Raw genomic sequence first — 21,652 nt, forward strand, 5'->3', positions numbered from 1 at the left:
GTGTGATGTCACAAGAAAGCGCCGAACTCTAGTTTGTAAAGTTTGATGTGGCGCTAACGGACTGATGACTAAAGTGGGTATCTGTTTTATTAGCCGGCTACATAACAGGTAAGCGGATTACTCAGCTGATAGATTTGTTCGGTCTGACACCTTTTGAAACGACCTCTCTCGCGCTGTTGAGCACCGAACCTCAGCTTCAAGCTAAGAAGCTATCACACTAGCCGCTTTTGATGCTGACCAATGTCGAACTCGGCAACTGAACTGACCCCTATGTCACCATTGTTAAGGACAACAAACGTTGTTTAATTAAAGTTAAGCAGTATGTCGTGTGAACTGACGCGGTGACAGTCGGCTGTTTCCACGTCCGTGCCATTTTAAGCTAGCCTTGACTGTTAGCACGGCAGGTTTTTGACTTCTTAGCTTCTGAACCTTGACCACTTTAGCTGTATGTAAACATTGGCACGCCCACTTTCCATCCTCGCATCTTTTTCTTCTTATGTTGCACCAATTAATCCATTGCAGCCATTAAAAACTAATTGTTGGAAGCAGTCCTTAAAAGAGAATCGGTCGGTCAGCCAGTATGGTGTGCCTCTTGTTTACAGAGGACATTCAGGCCTGACTCAGGGTAAAATGACTGAGGGAATTCTTCAATATTTCAAGGGGGAGCACAGATTCAAAATACATATATTTAAATAAGTATCAAAGCCCATCTTTACATGGTTAGTGCTGATTGTTGAATGAATATTTGAAGTAGGGGTGGGAATCACAGGGTGCCTCACAATATGCGATATATGGTCCACAATACCAGTAATATAATAATAGAAGGATTCTGTGACAGTCACTATATTGCAAGACAATCCTATAATGATACATCATGATAACTGTCCAACTGAAGAAAACAAAACGTCAGTGAAAAGTTCAGTACATAAAACTATGTATTGAACGTAGATGGGGAATCTCTTAATGTATCAATTATTGTATTGCATGAAGTAGGACAATGACAATCACCAAATTGATGTCTGAATACATAAAAAACATCGTCAGATCCATGTTTTTTTGTTGCATGTTGTCTTTTCACCCTTATCAGTTTCACAGTGAACTAAGTTTTATTTTTACTCTTCTCTGTGCCAATATATTGACTTAATGTAGCCACCTTTCAAAACACTTTTCAAAACATGATATCTTTTTTAGTGGTTAAATCTTATTTCATGTTAAAGTAAAGCTTTAATTCATTCAGCTCCTTCAGATTGGGGCAAATAACCGTGTTGTTTTGTATTTATTCATGGATCTTTTAAATGTTAAAAAATATAGAAGCTCAAACTGATGATGCGAAAAAAAAGTCAGAGGGAGCTGTCCACTTAAGTTCCCTCATGGTACTGAGATTGAATACGCCACACAACATTGGTGAATGACATTAAAAACTAAACCCACAATCAAATACTGTTAAGGCAGATATATGGGTCTGACAATTATGTTTGTGTTTACAAGGAATTGTCTTCAGTTTACATACCAGCAATACCAGTTGTACAGCTAAAGTATAATTGAAAAAACTATTTTCTTCATTCAGATGGATGATATCAGCGTACTACACCAAAGAGCCCTGAATCTAAGGCGTCGAATGAGAGATATTGGTGATGGACGCCCCCCACAGGAGCGATTCATGAGGTTGCAGAAGGAAGGAGACACACTCAGGTTAGTCTGGTAGGAATCAAACCTTGACTGAGTTTATTTAATTTTTTTTTTTTGTTGATTTCTGTCCAGACTCATTGGTTGCCTTTTTTACAATCACACAATCTTAAATATTCTCTGTTATTTAAGATTTGTAGATATTGACAGGACATTGTACCCATTATATCACCATGTACATTTGTGTCTGTGCATCTCTGAAACTGACTGATCACAAACAAACTCATCAAATTAAAAGCTATGACTTGTTTTGATTATCAGTTTTATAGCATGTCATTAAACATTGCTGTGCTGTGCTGCCACCATAGCTGTATGTAACTGATTGTAAAATCGACGTGTGACATAATCGTTATCACAGTGTTTTCAGTTTACAAAGCATTCACTAATAATGGTGAAAATACTTCTTTTCAATTCAGGTGTCCCTTTAAGTCATAACAGTGTGATAACTTGGACAATATCAGCACATTGAAAGCCAAGCAACTAAAAGGAATACACTTGTGCTCTTAGCTACTGTGACATGTTTGTCCTTGCATATCTTCACTTCTCCTTACCTTAACTAAACAACAGCTTTGATAATGTGAGTGAGTATTGTATGTTAAACAGTAATAGTGAGTCATCATGTGCATGTTAGCTTGTTGGATTTTCTGTTGAACATTTTGGTGCATGCAATTACGCAGATGTTTTTGACAGTCCTTCGACTAAAGATGAAGTGGTTTTGAATTTAAATCGTTTTCTGATGTGCATACAGCAGTTGAACCTGTTAGAAGTCACCTATTATTAACCTGTGAATTTTTTCTTTAGTTACCAAGGGAACTCTGAAGAGGTGGGTTGCTATGTGGCTGGCCATCCTCTATCAAAGGGAAATTGCTATTTTGAGGTAAGGCACATTGAAACTGATGCTGTAAATTAACATTTGACTCTGTTATTCTAACTCAAATTTTGCCAGACCTAACATTATTTTTGTGCATTATTGTTGACGTGGTCGTTACAAACTGCTATCTCTAACTTTGTTAGACTGCATTATGATAGGCCCACATACCATCATCTCTGGTTGTGCCCAAGATTGCTTTTCCATCCATCCAGTAATTTTTCCCCTGGAATCCAATTGCTGACAATTTTCTCAACTTCATATTAAATTCTCAGTGCCCCCCACAGTCCCAGTTCACCAGTGCAAAACCACTACCTCAAAAATGTCTTAGCTCCATTGGAATGAGGGATAGGGTGTGGGTTAGGTGGTATCTCTGAGCACAGAGATTAGTCTCACTTTTTCAGCAGACTGGCAGAAGGAGAGCAATGGACATTTGTTTGAGTAAAGCTTACATGTTCTACTGTATGTATCAGGCTGATTCAATAGTTCTCGTTATAGTGTAGAGAAAGGAAAACATTCTCTTGCACATTTTGCACAGGAAAGTTGCAAGAGTTCAACGTGGAGATTGTTATTTATGAGCCAGCTTATTTGTAGTTGTTGCATGTCAACTTGTGACATCTAGTCAAGAGACTGCATGTGAGGCAGACATTTCTTCTTGTCTTGGCTTTTAGGTGTCAGGAGGAAACATTAGGCCATACGTTATCCACTGAACCTACGTCATCCTGCTTGGCTGCAAATAGACACAGACAGGTCCATGCAGTGTCAGTCCTGTAGCTACATCAAAGCTGAATGAAAGTCATTTACTTCTTCCTTTAATCTTTTCAAATCTTCTTCTCTGTCCGATGAGAAGGGCCATTTCGTACACGTGTTGAAACATTTCAGATCTGTTTCACTAAGACACTGAACTAGCTGGCAATGTACTTTGACATTTTTATAATGGCAGTGAGGAGTCCCTGATTTCTGCCAGATGTGACATTTCTTCTAAATGTGATGTCAAAGTCTCATCTGACCTCCAGGTCCTTTTCTCTCTGCTGCCTGAGCATGCAAGTTGTTAAGATAACAATGGTTATATTTAAATGAGAATCACATTTGGAGCCTCATAGTTCTCTCTGACATTTAAACAACAGGAGTTTCAAGCTACATTTTTCTCTACTCTGTGACGCACATGCTCTCATTTTCCCAGATATCTCGAAAATTTGGGAGCATTTATTCTCATAAAGGTCAGGCTTCTGTCGACATATGCGTCACTGCTGTCCTCATGTTTCTCTCTTGTACTGCTTTCACAAGGAATCCATTTCACGTTTGTTGTCAGAACTCCTGCACTTTCTCCAGTTTCGTCATCAGCCTTCTTCTTTTTAACAAATAGATTTGTTTGAAAAATGAATGTCAACATTATTGAACAGCTCATCTGTGAGCACATTCCTTTGTTCCTAATGTAAGTAGTGTGACATTTTTTTGCTCGCTTTATTTGGATATCCACGGTATGTAAACAGTTTAGGTGTGTTACTTTTAACCAGCCAAAGAAAATAAAGAAAAGCAAAGGCACTGAGACATTTATCCTAGTATTTTTAGTCAGAAAAACACAAGTTATTTAGTTTTACTATTCAATAGGAAACTTCCTTTGGAAACTAAACACAAATAGGAAATTAAACTCCTTATTTCCTTCCTAAATTGTATGGACAGAAGGGCACCTGACGAAAGATACAGAAGAAAATTAGTGGGGTGAGAGATTACTGTGAGAGGTCATTAATAAACGAAGGGTAGATGTACAAACACACCAGAATATCAAGTCATGGGTTGTTATTCCCTTTTGCCTGGTTCTGCAGTCTGTGTTTTGTAATTGTGCTCAACTGGAGGGCTCACATTCTATTTGAGGGTAGGAGGTGATTGTTGAGGTTGTCAAACCATACCTAACAAAAATTATGAAAAACACTTCACTCTGCTCAACATGTAATAGTGAGGCTGTATAGACATCGATGTGAACTGGAACTTGACTGGTTGGTGAAGTAATGTGTAATGTAATCAAGACTTCTGAGCAGGAACATTGAGGAAGTCTTTTGTACTGGATGTTAATGGTGTAAAGGTAAATAAAGAATAGTGGTTGTCTGCAGCATTAATATTGTCCTGTGTTTTATAGCAGCCTCTGTAAAGCGCTTTAACTGTGGTATTGACAGATATTGAAATTGTTGGTGGTGATGTTACCATCAGAATATGTCAACACTGTAAGAAGCAGTGCTGTGCACTTTGACCAAAATCTCATGTGTAGGTAATTGCACATGTCAGTGCTGTTAATGTCGACTGCGGGGACCAGACCATGGTATAATTTTGCAAAGTATGGTTTTGTGGTCAATTTCAGACGTTTTCATACCCCAACCTTGTCTAGCCACAGAAGTAGATCCCCTTTTTGTGCACAAGCTCCTCATCTCATCCAGAATTACCCAGTCTTATTTCACATGCTCCCTCGTGCTTTTTCGTTTTGCCTTTTATTTCCTTATTTCCTGCCTGCATCTTTGTAGTGTGGAAGAATAAAACATGTCATCCAAATGACTAAACATATTACCATCATTTACTATAATTTGTGATTTGTTTTGAAAATAAATGATTGTGAATAATAGGAAGATATGAAGCTTCTGTTTTGAAGACCTGCTCCATTTACAAATTCAACTAACTGATGCCATAGTAGTATTTACAGCTTGTGTGTGTGTGTGTGTGTGTAGGTGACGATAGTGGACACAGGGGTGAGGGGAACCATTGCTGTGGGCCTGGTGCCGAAATTCTACAGGCTGGACCACCAGCCTGGCTGGCTGCCATATTCTGTAGCTTACCACGCTGACAACGGCAAGTAAGTCAAACCACAGTCATCTATACACTACATTTGAGCATTGGTTTCATGCATGGTTTGGGAAAATGGATTGTGGCCTGTTGCTGCTGCATCCACATATAACCGCAACAGTAATTCTGTATATAATTCTCCTTAGTTCTTACTTTTTCTTCGCAATTTTCACCAGCATAAAATACTCCTGAGAGAGGAATAATGACTCTGAACCTCACAGGCATTAATTCAATATTGTTTGTTTGGCTTCAACTTAAGATTGTTTTGATTATAGATTTATTTACTTATTAATTTTAGATAAATCATTTGCCAGTTTGTAGCAGAAAAATATTGAATAATGCACCACAATTTCTCAGATTTCTTGTTTTGTCTGACACATTTTAAACAAACAAAAGAGGAATTGTACCAGTGAATGGTTGTATATTTGCTTGATAAATAACTTTTATTATTTGTCACTGTTGTCAAAATATACATTTTCAAGTATTTGATTAATTAAAACTGCACTGTCTCAATTGTGTTTGTTGCTTTCAAACATGAATATCAGTCAATCAATATAAACTTCATTGTCCCATAGGGAAATTTGTCTTGGACTCATGCTGTGCACATGAATTCCCTCATAATACAATAAAAGCATTAATAAAAACATAATACAATTAAAGCAATAAAAAAAGCAATATAAACTGCTGCATAAAAACAAAACAATGCACACTATATCAATCTCAATAAATTGTACATTTTATCGTTTTCACAACAAATTTGCCTTCCATTGCACAATAGAATAATTGTCAGATGAGTCCACACAACGAGAGTGGAGTCTATCAGCTCCACACTCTGTTTCTCAGTGTAGTAAAATATTAAGTTTGAGTCAGGCCAGAAAGCCTGTCAACCTGTCAAGTTTTACAACTCCAGATTCTCTCACTTAACATGTTTGTCTAATTAATGTGTTTATCACATTTATCAATAACTTTATTAACCAATAGTGAGGATAGACAACCAGCCTCCTCGGGAATCAATGGTGAAGTGACTGCTGGTCTCAGTGCATCACACGGTCATCTCCACAGTCCACACTGTCATATCCGGGACTAAAGAGAGTTGTAAACCAGCATCTCAGGCCTCCTTCTCTGCTATAGAATTTAAAGATCTATAAATGCCTATGTCCATGTCTCGAGGTATTTTTCAAGCATTTTTGTTGCAGTACCATGAGAGGCCACTGGAAAAAAATTTTTGCTGCAAGCCAGAGAGGGCGGTGCTCTTTCCATTTCTTATAATACATCCATGGATTAAACACAAAGAATAGTCCAAAAGAAGTCTCTTGTCATTTACTTCTTGAGCACACTTGCCCCTGCGCTGATGGAATGCTCCCACAGTCGGCTCTGATAATCGTTTGGCACAGCCTGTTTTCAGATGAAGGACCCAGCATACAAATAATGTTACATCGTTTCTGTTCATGAAGACTAAACATAGGCAGAGTAACAACATCTGCAACAACAAAAACAAGAGGTTACACACTGCAACTCTAACTAAAACATTTTTGGTAACTTTGAAAAACAAAATAAAGGTGTCTGCTACATGCCTGACATACTTACCCAAACCTAACCTGCTAAGCAGTATAACAGTGTGCTAATGTCCCTTGATTTATATCTGTGGTACACTGCAGATGCCTGTGCTGTTCATATTTCAGTCTGTTGATAGCCCCACACACACCACTGCAACATTAGACAGATGTGTTGTACATTTGCATTTGCAGGCAGTTGATGTAATTATATACCTCAACATGTGTTTACATTTTTTGTTTTTTACTTTGTCATTAAGGAGACTATAAAGTAGTAAACATGTAAACTAATTCCTTTGAGACATAAAGTCAGTGGTCATAGTGCTCTGACCACAAGGTTTCAATGTTTTTTGTTCTTCATTTTCTTTAATATGCTCCTTCACTCCCTGCACCGCTTACTCTCCCAAAACAGTCAATTGAGTCAATTAGAGGTATTTTATCTACTCCAACATACAAACAACAGAGGGTGCAAATGTCCTAGTTGTTTGTCAACAGAATAATGTAATAGATTTGTTTTTCTTATTTTTTCTTAGGTTATACAATGGCAACCCTGTGGGCCAGCAGTTTGGACCAAAGTGTGCTCGGGGTGACCGCATTGGCTGTGGAATGCACTCAGAAAATACTGAAGCGGGCTTTACGACCGTCTTTTTCACCAAAAATGGCAAAGAGGTAGGTGTTTCAATGTTGTGTTGTCATCTGTGTTTGTGTGTTATTCTTCACTCACTGTTTTCCTTCATTCCTTTTCTGTCCAGGTGGGTTCAGTGGAGGTTCCTGTTCTGGCGGAAGGGCTGTTCCCTGCTGTTGGGATGCACTCTATGGGGGAGGAGGTGAAGGTTGACCTGCAGGCTGAGTGGTTCCTGGAGGAGGATGATAGTATGATGATGGTTGACAGCCACGAAGATGACTGGGGTCGGCTGTATGACGTCAGAGTTAGAGGCATGGTAAGAGGAAGATAATCTCTATTTTGGTTATTGAATATGAGGTATGGAATCACCTGGGTTTCTATCACATTAATTTTCCTCCATGATTGTTTGTGCTGCAAATTCCATGCATGTATCAGGGTTCCTGCAGATTCTTAAAAGGCACTGAATTCATTAATCCAACAAATGTTTTTGAAGTTATTTACATATTTCATCACATCACATAGATCAGGATAGTAAAACCAACAAAGCAGTTATGTTTCCAGTCTGAACGCTCAGCTACCTGGCAGTTCATGTGCCAGTCCCTTTATCCTGGACAAAAAGGGAAAGTATATATTCAACCAAGATTTCACCGCATGGTTGAAGCAGGTACCAGCCAATGTGAACGAGTTATGGTCTATTTTATGCATTAGTGTTTCAAACTCGACACAATGGGAATCAAGACATTGGAGTCTCTATATACACTGCATGAAACACAGCTACGAAAAATCAAACTGCCAACTAATTGCAGGAATGTCCCAGATCTTTTTACTCAAGTCTCCAGATAGTGATTTGGGGATTGAGATCAATTATAGAACATATAAGATGGTTCTTTTCTTAATATTTTTCTAATCACTCTGGTGCAATTTTCTGAAGCGTAAACACAATTGCATGGTTGCTTAATACTGGGAGAAGGTATGTGAACACAAACAGAAGAAGTACTAAATGTATGGTATGTTTTTTTTAGCTGAGGCCTTTTGAATGGGACAGATTATACTGTGGCTTCTCTTTACCTTGTACATTTGCATGGTTATTGCCAGGTCCCTGTATTTGTTTTGTAGTCTTACGAGATCATTCAACTGCCTGTTCTTTTGCAAATCCCACTTTGTTGACAGCTGTACTTAATGCTCCAGACATACTAATTTGAATTTGAGATACTTTGTCCATGTGGCTGTATCATCTTGCCATAAGTGGGTTTGGGTCACCTAAGGAGTGCTTTTGCAGATAGCTTCATGACATTAGCTCAGGGATTTTCCTGTAAATTCTGGAGACACCAGGTTCAAAAACAAGATTAACAGCAGACTATCAGTGAGGACGTTGAGTCTGTTACCTTTCATTCCCTCTTTGCCACATCATAGCATTGTATTACACAACATAAATACATTTATTTTTAATCTACACATTCTAATTCTACAAATAAATCTCACTCAATCGCACTCCTGTCAACTATTGCTTACGGAATGGTTGCTACATTGTAATCATGTTAATTGCCATTATAATTTGTAGTCTTGATCTCAGTCATTCTTTTACTGCTGAATTTGGTGTCTCATCAACATGGTGACTTGTTCTGTCTGCATCTGATAATGATAGTTATAGTGCACTATATTTTTCAGTATATTTTCAAAGTAGTAGACTTTATAGAAAATACAGCCTTATATTTTTGTCAACTTTATCTATGTGTCTCCATCTCATTGTGCATTCCCAGGCTGTAGTTTGTGAGGTGTTGTTTTAGAGTATGTAATGGTGGAATTTGCGCTTTATACAATTCTTTAACACACCAATGAATGCAAAAGCACCACAGACTTCAGCATCTAAAATGACAGCAGAGTTAAATCCTCTTTGACACAATTATTACAGGTAACAGGACTAATGTGTTGCGTTGCATTGCACACTGCAAGGTTTTTATTTTTCTGTTCACTGTAATTACCTCCTGCAAGCCTGATCAAGTTTGTAGTTTCTCAGATGTGTCAGTTAAGGACAGTTTTTCATCTGCAGATGCAGCAGGTGGAGTAAGGCTACTTTTGTGTACTTTAAGAAAATGCTAAAGGAAAGCTTTGCCTTTTTCTGAGCAAATTTAATGTCTATAATTCTCATATTGTAGTTCTTTTTCTTATAGATTCTTATAGACTTCCATTGACTCTACATCAGATTGCGCCATATCTATAATCTTATTTGTTCTCTGAAAATACAGTGCCAGTTTACATTCTGTCAGAACTAATTCTTACAATATGTTCTCTGACCACATTAGAAATCAAAAGTTAGTCTTGAACAGCATACTGAAAGGCAGAACAAAACCCTGGCTATTGTTAATTACACACAGTCTATTCTGGAAGACATTCTTATACATTACTCATGCATGCAAACACAAAAATAAACTAATATTGTTTCAACAAAGGAATAGCTGTTCGGACAGGGTTTGAAATATGAGGGTATGTTATTGAATTGTACGTTTTTTTATTTTTTAAAAAACCTGCAGATTCTCCCAGGCTTAAGTGTGGGGGGGACTGGGACTCAGGGACAGTATCTGACTTTCTTTTTTTAACTTAAGCTATACGTCGTTAGCAGTTGTACATAAGGCCAAGTAATTTATCATTCCTCTCACCTACTGTCTACAAGTAGTGCTGCAACTAAAGATTATTTTCATAATAGATTAATCGCTTGTTCCATAAATAATAAAAAAAAAAACGTTGATCGGTGTTAGTCAAACCTGGAAATGATGATGTTCTCAAATGTCTTGTTTTGTCTACAAACCAAAATGATTAACTTTTAATGATTTCTTTGTTATCCAGAGCAAAGAAATGAAGAAAATATTTACATTTAAGAAGCTTAAACAATTGGAAATGTTGTTTAAATCATTGAAAAATCTTTGAACTGATTAATTGACTATCAAAATAGTTGTAGTATTAATAGTATTAATAATGGATGAATTGTTTCAGCTCTAGTTACAAGTGCATGTGCTCCAAAGGTGAAGTGAAGTGATTTCTCCCATGTTAGTTTAACATGTTATCCACCACAACTAAGATGTCTGCACCATATTCTCTTTCCATCCTTCAATCATTGATGTTTCACCCAAGTCCTGAAATAGAGGAATTTTCAGGTGTTCACAGATATTATTAGGCTTCATCAATTTGTAAAAAAAAGGACTGCCTTTGCTAAATTTTATCTATTCACTGCAGTGACTAAAAAGAGATAGATAGTGGTCGACCAACTAGCTGACACAACAACGTTACCATCACTACATCCATGCCTTTATCATGGTTAATTATTCACTTTCTTAAAGTGGCACACGTCTATTTCCATTTTAACTTCAGGCCAAATTGAAATGTCACACAGTGGTTAATAATGACTAATATTTGGCAGAGTTCCGATTCAAAGATTTTTTCTCAGACACAGACTAAACTATGATTCAAGAAGCATGTATCAACCACTTGAATGGAGTTCATTGTCGGAAACAACCTTGTCAACAGATGTATCATAGTGCTGTATTCCTGTTTCCTGCTATTTTACAGTAGTGAACTAAGACATCTTTGTTCTTTGTTGAGGTGTGAGCTCCCAATACCCCCCTTCATCAACTTCAAAAAGTAACCACAAGACTATAGGCTGGTGTCTTGTCAACACAGGAGAGATGAAGGCCAGGCTGTGTGTGGGTCCCATGTGTGGTTATGCGATAAAAGTGTCTTTCTGCAGTCATACACAAACATCTGTCACACACAAACATACAGTACAGAGGCCATCATCTTCTTTGGAAGCAGATTGCTGTGGGTGAGAAGGATGATTCAATCAGCAGTTTTGCTCTCTTTTTTTCTGTCTTTCTCTTTTCTGTTTTTCTGGACCAATGAGTGGCGATGGCATGAAATGTGTTGCTAGAGCCAAGTGCCTGGCAGTCCACCAGGTTTTAAAAATTCAATAAGTGGAGTAAGGGGACTCTAAGGAATCTTTTACTCTTTCTTATGTGGTTAGAGGTTTTCACAGCTGGGGCTCTCGGCTGCTCAGTCATTTCAACAGTCCAACAGTGATTTCTTTCTCTCTCCTTTTTGGGTTCTTTTTCACCCTCCCTTTAAAAAAAGAAAAAAACAAAATTCTAATGAGCAAGCAACCATTAGCCTCCTGCGATGTGGTGTGGTCAACATTGTGAGGGTGATAACACTCAAACTGATGATGTCAAGTTCTGACAAGTTCACCCTTAATCACAGAGAATGTTGTGGGACAAAGTGGCAACAGTAGCTACTTCCTGTAATGACGGAGAAAGTCTCAAGAGCAAAAAGTGAAAGAAAAGGGAAATGTGGCAGATGAATTGAAATTATAGGAGGAGCGGTGAAGGGAAAGAAGAGGTTTGTTTTCAAGGCTAGAAATCTTTTAGGAGATGGATTAGAATGAGGTAAGATTAGGCTTTAAGAGCAGAACATTATGTCAGCCACAAGGTGGTCACACTTAATTTATGTGTTGGTTTTGACTCCTAATTCACTTCATTGAGTGGTTTTAACCAAGGCTGAAACTATATTGGTTTGCCTCAAGTTTTCCAAGTGTCCCTCTCCTCTCCTTTCCTCTCCTCTCCTCGCCTCTGTTTCTTCTTCTCTCTCCTCATCTCATTGATCATTGCTTCTTTTCCTTTCTCTTATCCTTATCCCCTCTTGTCCTTGTTTCCTCATTTCTCTCTTCGGTCTCCTGTTTGCTCCATCTCTACAAAACTATGAATTTCAACAGAGAAGTTGTGAGGTGTATATTTTAACAGGCATGGAAATATTTTCCTTCTCTTTGCACACGTGCAGTTTGAAACAGATATTTCCAGTTGTGGTGCTTTCCGATGACTTACTAATCTATCGTTGAGTTGCCACAGATGAATTACACCGCTGGCTCTTCAGTAGTGTGTTTCACCATGCAGCACCCCTCAAACATTTGGTCAAAACATTGCAAAGGTTTTACAGGTTGCTATTTGAAGTGTGGATAATCACTGTTCCGGATGATAGCTGTCCTTCCTGATTGTTAAGAGAGGGGAAAAAACAGGGTGATGGAAAAAATCGCTGGAAGATGAATGACTTTTCTGACAGGTATGCTTTTGATGAGGCAGTACTGAGAAGTGCAAAGCCGCAGAATGTACGACGCAAATTAGTGATGGTAGTGACTTGTCTGCTGCCAAGTCGTCCCAACCTTTTGAATTGTTTACATAAACGTTTGGGAGGTGGGTGGCCACTCCTTTTCAGATAAGTGGGTATCTGATCTTAGATGTTTGTCCGTAATTATCATATGTACCTTTATGAAATATTTCCCCTCTGGCTCGGTTCAACGTAAACAGTTCTGTAACCCCTCATCTCAGGAGTGGTTTTGGCTCAGGATCGGGTCACCCACTAATCGGTTTGATCCACAACTCCTCTGGTCTGCATGTCAAAGTGTCCTTGGCCAATTATCCTTGCAAATAGCCCCATTCATTTAACCATCTGTGTGTAAATTGAAAGAGAGAGATTCTAATTGTTGAAAACATAAATACATAATTGTCAGATGTCTTTCTTAATCCGATGCAGTTGGTGAGACGAAATTAAAATGCACATTTATTTAGCAATAAAAGTGAGATAAGTAGGAAATCAATTTTCTTAATTTGTTGAGATAATTTTCATATGTAGAGAGCATATGTACAATTTTTGCTGGTCAAGAAGTGCTCATTTCATTTTTGGCAAGGAGACACATATTCCCACAACGTGGAGAGCATACATGAATTTAGTTTAAATTCTACACAATCATTTGTCATTTTTCAGTTTACCGGTGAATATGTGCTAAAGAACAAGCTGATTTTTGTCAAGAAGCTATTTTTGATTGGCTATGGTGGTATGCGGTCAACAGTGCTTGACTCAGGGAGAGAGATGCCCCTGCCGTGCATAGTCCCATGGGATGTTGGGGAACGCAAGCATAGGTGGGATGCCACCTATGCTGGCCGCCTTTGGCGAGAGTGTATAGTGTTAAAGGCCAAAACACTCTATGAACCAAAGGTACACACTACTGATGATGCGTTCCCAACAGTGTTATCAAACGATGCGCGGCCAACATTTTATAAAACTTATCTTCAACATCAACAACACCTCAAACAACGCCTCTTCCTCTTCTCTCATCAACAATCAACGAAAAACCCATGGTCATCTCCAACATGTTACTAAAGTGCATTTTGCTCCCGCAGTAACCAGCAGGATGTTAAATAAAGGAATTTCATCAGTTTCTTCTTTAGCAAGGTCACTGTTCATGAACTCTTGGAAATGCTTGCACCAAGGATAATTACATCTCATCCTGTGTTTTTGGAATCAACTTCACTTCAATGGTCACCTCATCACTGCCATTACTGACAGACAACTCAGCTTTCCTTTCAAACAGAAACAATGAAGAACAGCACTCAAGTGATCTACAAAATAAAAGCAATATGAGTGCAGCGTAAGAAAAAAAAAAATTTAATTGGAACCACAAGAGTGAAAAACTGTATGCTCCCTAAAAGTGATCTTCAAAGATTTTTATTGGACCAATTTTCTGAGAGTAGCTTCTATGACAGCCAAGGCGAAACATTAAAATGCTATTATCAGTTGCGAGAAAAATAAATTCTAAATAACTTTAATGAAGTCGTTCTTGTGCTAGAGGTCAGGATCTTGTGAAGGAGTCCCAACTTGTGAGACACCACTTGGGGCTTGTGCGATGATTTTCAGAGAGGATTAATTGTAGTTGAGTTTCAGACAAAATCATGCATACAGAAATATGTCATCTTGAATGTTTTTGTGCCTGTGTAACCCCTGAGGTGATTATTCACCTATTCATACACACACAGGTTTGCACAGCTGTTCTTTGACACCACACACACACACACTCTTCACTCTTTATCAGAGTAAAGAATATCATTTTTGTCACCTGTCACCATCAACAAATAGAGCAGCAGTTTTTTTCCTGTGCTCCTCTGGCAAATGGGTTGATTAATCCATTTTCAAGATCAAGGATTTTGTTTAACGTCAATAAATGTAAAGTCTGACTTTTTGAGTTCTGTTAGATCACTTCAGCACATTTACATTGAGGGATTTATTTGTTTTCAGCGAACAAAACATGTTCCATATAATCCACATGAATTATGATCCTTTTCACTCTCATGCTATTGCTTTGTTGTTTTTCTTTAGAGGGGACACATTTGGCTGGCTTTCCTCTGTGTACGTGCATGTCTGTGTGAAAGCAGGTCTCCAATCCTGTGCCCCTTGTTGTCACAGCAATTGCTGTGCGCACTAAGTTAATCCCCTCAGCTGCAGATGAGCGAGTCGACAAGTGGACAAGCACCCGAGTCTGCAGTTATCAGTTTTTAAGTATAGTGGCACTCCTTCATAGCCCACATCTAGCGTTCTCTCCCTCCCCTTCTTTCAACCACTTCCATCCATGCAGAGATTAAAACTCTGCATGATGTGTGCGATTTACCCGCTGACATTTTTTTGTGCTTTACAAGTGTCCAAGTTTTTTTTTGTTTTTTTACTTTATGACATATTGCTGCCTCTCCTCTTTTGCCTCAGTTTCAATTTTACGGTTTACGTTACTAATCACCATTGTTCTCTTATTGGACCTATTGCAGATGCCAGAACTAGCTGCAACCAACACCCCTGAAAGCTGCCTGTTTTCCTTCCTTGGGGAACAATAGTCATTCATTTTAAAATGACACTGCTTTAGGATGAAAGTTCACAACTTTCTCATTTACAGTAGTTGCTGTGTTTGCAACATCTAAGGGTTAGCAGTGACACTACAGTGGTTGGCTCCAGTTCTCTGACCTTAACATCATGAGATAAGAGGAATCTAGGAATATATTAGTCTGTGGAAGGTGAGATGGACCTGTCTGTGAAGGAGTAGAATTCACATGAAGACCAATGTGAAATTTGATTTATAGTTGACACAAAGATTTACAAGAGAAAGATGACAATGAATTTTGTTTTTGATTTGTAGATCAGCATCTTGTTTCATCCTTTGATATCACCACTTCAGCTCAAGACACTTGCATTGTACATTACAAGGCAGCATTGTGCTTACATGTATTGAAGAGCATTTGAACTTATCTAAAAATAAAAGCAGACAAGTTAGATGGATTATGTTCATATGGACAGAACTCAAGAAACTCCTGACATTGAGTGTGTCAAAGTGGCCAGCAGAAATGAGTCACACTTTCTGATGACATAAGCATTCAGCCAATGGTAAAAGTCCAACACATGGCCTGCCAGTCAGTGGTGTAGCAGTCAGTCAATTGTGGACTTTCAGATTTAAATGGCCAACGAAATTAGTAAATCTCACTATTGAAGGGTCTTTTATCATAGTTTATCTGGACAAACATTTATGCTTTTCAGATATTTTGGCTTCATTCTTTTGGGTCAATACAAGTAAATAATATCAAGTTGACAGGGTTTGTGATTACTTAACATTTTAGTCCTTCTAAAATGTTTATTTTTGTGTTGTAGTGTAACAGAAGGCTGCACACATAACTTCAGTTCACTGATATTGTCATTGCCTGACTCATCACTGAATTGGGAGTCTGCAGTTGTGCAATGCTATCATTCATACAAAGTGGTGATTCTGGTGAAGTGTGATTGCTTTGCTAGATGTGTTATTGAAGTCTCTTTAAGACTTCCTTAACATTGTATTCAATCTCAACGATCTTCCCTGTTTTCAGAAACTCGCAGCCCATGTAGATCTGTCACAGTTATAGTAGTCTCTTTGTTAGTACTGCAGCCCAGACATGGCCGAATATTTTTGAGATGCATGCCTGTCTCTGTTTTGCTTACGGCATAGCATAGCCTTTGGTCGGTTGCAATCGTAAAAAACATCAATTTAAACACATTAAAAAAATTCAAAAGCCCTTCTTTATTATCATGTGGATTGTAGCTGTTGGTATTTGTCACCAGAAGATGACACTGCTCTGCTGTTATTCACTTATGTATTGTTCTCTTAATTTTTCCTCTCTCCTTCCCTAATATTCCAATTGAGTGTTTTCACTGGGTTTTGACAGTTTTATTCTTCTTTTAGTCTTTCACTGATGGAACTCATTTGTTTTCAGCTTTGTTGCACACAGTTTGTTTTAAGTGCAATTTCCCTGGAGGTGTAGCATTGCATGTGTGTGTCTTTGGAAGAGGAACATTTTGAAGTTGAAGTTGAATAATCAGTAAGTTTTTTTGAATTTACACAAATGTGTTCACAAAGACATTGTGCAGACCTGGTATTGACATCTGTCCTCAGTGGACTGATCACAGCCAGATCTGGCTAAGTACAAGTCTGAACAGTCCCAATGCGTCCTCAGATACGATCACAAAATACACATTTGGAGATGGTTTTGAGGACACATTTGGCCACATTCCTGAGCTGTATGAACATAGTCCATCCTCAGGAAACTGAACATCTTTGACTGGCAGTCTCTGACAGTAGTGTCACAGCTTTTTACTCTAATCTGCGCCCATATGTTCATTATTTTGTCTTGTTCTATCACTCAAACACACACATGCTCATAGTGGACAAATCTTTATAGTCCAACTTGCTAGAAACATAATTTTGTTCTTTACAGTCCTGTCGTCAGTGTGTATTTGAATGAAGGCTCGGTGAAACCCAGATTTAATCATATCTGATCAAAAGAGACACATTTTTTTATGATTCTTTTATTTGGAAAATATATAATTTCCGCATAAAAATGTCTTTCTTTTTCAATTTTTCCTTTTTACATTTACCTGCATGTGTACAGGAAAGGAATTTGAAAGCTCAGTCCTAAAACCTTTATAGACTCTCGCTTCCAGAGGTGTGTATTCAAGAGAATCATATGGCCCCAATAATGTTCATCACTTTGCTTATTTGTATTCACCTACATACCATCTAATAGCAATAAAATCCTGTGAGCCTCTACTGAACAGTACCGTGCCATTAGGTGTTCCACTTTCATACATGGAAAAAAATGGAACAGAACCAAATGGAGCTTACATTTCTATAGTTTTCTCAATAAAGAAGGGAAGGAGTTTAAAATGAAGTTAATGAAGTTATATAACATCTTCTTTTCCCAATTTTTCTTTAATATATAGGATTTTTTTCATTTTTAGCTAGAAAGAGAGCATTATGCAACTTAGAAATTGATTTGCATGGAATTGAACTGGGGCCGACTTTAGGATCCTATAGAACTCCGATGCTGCTATTGAAATAGGATTCTTTCCTTGCCAGATAAATCTAGAAATCAATTTATCCCACTCCCTATATTGGTTGTCATTTATTTCCACTGGTAAAGTCACAAAAATGTGTAGTCGTCTTGGGAGAGTTTTTTTCCACCGGTGCAGTTGTCAAAGGTAATGGTACATAAATTGCTTTTGATCATTTTGAAAGCCTTTTTGTTATTATTATTAGCTCCCTAGTAGAGGTCATATTTATTTTGCAGGCTCTAAACTACAATTTAAACTCATTACTTTTTTTTTTGATATGTTGACCTTATACCCTGATAGATTCTAAAAATCAGCCAGCAGTGTCATCAAACCTAAGATAGAATTTTCTGGCTCTGCCAAAGGTGTTGTCCTTCCCTCTCACCTCAATGCCTCCAATATTGACGCTCTGTCTTATTAATTGGCCTAGGGGTCCAATAAATAAAGCAAGCAGGTGGGCCTGTCTTTTCCACTCTCAAAAGTAATAGAGTCCTGTTAATTTTATCCATGCTCTAGGCTTAAGTTAAGTTGTCCTGGTTCTCTCCGTCTGGTCTAAATGGATGAGAAAGGGTAGATGGGTCAGTTGTAGTGATATGTAATATAATCAAAAGTCATGGCATGGTTCCTAATGGTAAATCCAATAGTGTTCAGCCTAATTGGATGCATGCCAGCATTAAAAAGCCCCCCTAAAAGCAGTGATGACTGGGTAGCTGCACTGATATTGTGGTGATTTTCAGGCTATTAAGATTATTCATTTTGGTTTTTCTGTGCATAGAACAGCACCGGATTGACAGATAGCTACTATATGGCATCTAGCCCAAGTAAGAGATAAATTACACCAAAAAAATCCACTTGTGTTCCAAGGCAAAGACCCACTCATATATTTTCCAAATTAAAGTGGCACATTTGGCCTAGATCTATCACAGTGTTATGTCCATATTTAAATATTTGAGCACACAAAGTTGTAATGATTTATTAGAAAAAAAGGTATGAGGCCAGGAGATGAAATAAAAGTGAATTCAAATACTTTTATAAGGACCACAAGTGTACAAGCAGTGGAAAAAAAAGTATTAAAAGATGCTGGGAGAGTTAATATTATACCTTTTATCAAATGCTGAAACCCACACCAACCCCTTCTTTTTGAATTGTCAATTCAACACTCCGTTAATGATGCAGTTCAAAGGCTGCATCATTAGCACAGTCAGTGTTGAAAACAAAAACACAATTTTGCAAGTATTATGTGATATCTAAAGTAGAGGTCTTTTTATTCCAGTTTCACCTTTCTTTAAGTACTTCCATTAGGTGTGACAGGAAACTGGCATGACCACTCTTTGGGTGTTACATCTGTTTCCCAGGCAGCAGCTCAACAAAACATGGCCTTGCACACCACCATCGCCGTTCTCTCTCACTCAGAATTACAGGAGAAAGAATGCAGAAGAGAAAGAGAGGAAAGAGAGTCATCGTCAGCTCTCACAGTGAGACATGTTTCGCTCAAGGCTACGTCTCCTTTTCTACCCTCTTGTGTCTCTCTCATCTTCCATTACTCAGCAGCAAGAAGCAAAAAAAAAGGTGTGACTGAGTGTACATCAAAATGAAACTCTACTCTTCTAAAAGGAAAACTTTTTCTTCAGACATGAAGGTGCAGGTGGTTTAGGAGACACTTAACAGTACAGTTTGAAACAGTGGCAGTTATTTAGACAGCTGACAGCTCTGTGTTTGCATTGCAATGAAAAATATGTAGCAATTTCTCCTTTTAATAAGATACTATAACAGTAACATTGGCACTCTCCTTTGTGATGAAAAACCTACAATTGCAGGTTGTTGCTCTTAAAATCGGTAGCTATGACACCACCCAAATTTTACATTGCTCACAGCCTTTTCATGTCTGTTGAAATTTTTGCAGCTTAGTGCATCCAGTCTGACATCTACAAGCTGATGGAATTATGTAATTGTAGCCACAGGCATGCGTGTTTAAGTCCTGTTCTATCAAAAACTCTCTATGAGTTGCTCTAGATATAGTGGAATCATCTCATGGTGTCTGTCTGCCTGCTCTGACGTCAGACAAATTAAGTTCATGAAAGGCTCCAGGTTGAACTAACATCATAATGAACAATCGGATGAACGGTTTGTCTCCATCAAAGAACCCTGTGGCAGTTTTCATCATTAGACCAGATTAATGTTTTTAATTGCCCACGTTATCACATGCATACCCACGAAGGTGCTCATGCACTTGGACGGGAGCGGCAAACGCACATTCTTGCCACAGTTTTCAGTTGTTCCACTGTTTCTATTACATTTTTTTCTTGTAATCATTATTTTATTGGCAGCAATGACAAGTCAGCTGTTGGACACAGCCAAGAATGTTATTAACTTATTTAATGTAACTTTGTTTAATACAATCTCAAAATGTAGCTCGTCTCGTTTTTGACACAAACCTGCTGCAGTAAATGTGAGGCTTTTAACCGTTTCAAAAATATTTGGTACTGTTTTTCAGTGAGGTTATCAGAATTTCTTCAATATGCAGCCACACAAGAGCTACACTTGTACAAGTTCGTAGCGAGTTTCATGTGTCGTCAAGATTAGAGCCTTAAATTAAAGTTTTTGACCACATTAACTTCTAATTTTCAGTTTGATGGCTCGCTAGGCAACAGAGAATAACAAAAAAAGGAAAATGGCAATAACTTGACACGCAGATGTTGAATAACTATTCCCACCAGGTGTGTCCTTCAAGTATCTGGCTAGTGAAACTTAGCACACCCAGACTTTGTTACAGCCACACTCGCACACAAACACAAAGGCTTAATAACATAAGTAATTTTGTCCACCCCCACCTTGTCTGTCATCCTAGCCTTTCAAGGCGGGGGCGTATTCTTCATTGTGCTCATGCTCACACATTCACACACATAGACTTACATGGCATGGAAACATTGTTCAGCCTAAAGGCTTTGTGGTTGCCTAGCTGCCCACTCACCTGTACCCACCCATCTACACCTGTTTAGATGCTTAAGATGAAAATAGAAGAGAAAGTAATTACATTATCATCAGGTAGCATACTCGCCGTCCTAAGTGGGTTGTTCATACTTGCAGAATAGTCACCATGGGCGGTTCAGTGAGGGTTGACTGGATTTGGAAGTGTCAATCTATCATAATGCCCACTCACACAAAAGCAAGCTGCGTGGGTAAGTCACTCACCTCTTGAACAACATTTGGCTTTGGATCCTGCTTGATCTGCTGTGACCTCTTTTGTGTCCATCTCATCTTTCCACCGTACAAAGATGTGCATTTTCACTGCCACCAGGACTTCAGGTCTGGTTTACAGATTCTTTTTTTTTTTTATATTCTTAAGGACATGTCATGCAATCATGCAAAAACTGAAAGAAAGGGGCAGCTTGATTAGGCACATTATTGTAACAATCTTAAACCAAAGTGATGTGATTGCTGCATTTAAACATGTTTTTCATTTATTTGGCAAAACAGGTTAACAACTGTTTGCCTTTCTAGGCAAGAATGTAAACTGTCTGTTCTGTGAAATCTTGAAAGAATAGGTTTTCTTGTCATGAAAAATCAGACAAACCTGACTCTCTCTCCTCCTCGTGCTGGCAATTGTCACGCTGCGGTGATGTCTCCATAGAACGGACATATTTGAAGTGTTGCCGCTGGCGTAAGCAGCGCTTGCAGACAGTTGCCGTTTTATCCACTACTATTTTTACTGCCGTCATCATGGGTAATATTAAATCTGAAATGCTGACACACAGGAGAACGAAACGATGCTGCTGGCCCGTCCTCCAACTGCAGCCCTCCTCCTGTGTCTTTTCTTGCCATTTCTACAACTGACCTTCAGCACTCAACACTTCACGCCTCTGCCTAGGCTCG

At 38.4% G+C, this 21,652-nt stretch overlaps 1 protein-coding gene across 1 annotated transcript in view; it reads left to right on the forward strand.

The window, feature by feature from the left end:
- spryd3 (SPRY domain containing 3) overlaps nucleotides 1–21,652 on the forward strand; it is a 49,375-nt gene continuing 27,723 nt past the window's right edge. Inside the window, exons 1-6 of the mRNA XM_044037475.1 lie at nucleotides 1–108; nucleotides 1,568–1,692; nucleotides 2,488–2,563; nucleotides 5,272–5,396; nucleotides 7,473–7,608; nucleotides 7,692–7,880. Coding sequence (XP_043893410.1) covers nucleotides 1,568–1,692; nucleotides 2,488–2,563; nucleotides 5,272–5,396; nucleotides 7,473–7,608; nucleotides 7,692–7,880 — 651 coding nt within the window. The 5' untranslated portion in view covers nucleotides 1–108. The remainder of the gene's footprint in view (nucleotides 109–1,567; nucleotides 1,693–2,487; nucleotides 2,564–5,271; nucleotides 5,397–7,472; nucleotides 7,609–7,691; nucleotides 7,881–21,652) is intronic.

The sequence above is a fragment of the Solea senegalensis genome, linkage group LG11, assembly GCF_019176455.1.
Source record: "Solea senegalensis isolate Sse05_10M linkage group LG11, IFAPA_SoseM_1, whole genome shotgun sequence".
NCBI classification, from domain to species: Eukaryota; Metazoa; Chordata; class Actinopteri; order Pleuronectiformes; family Soleidae; genus Solea; species Solea senegalensis.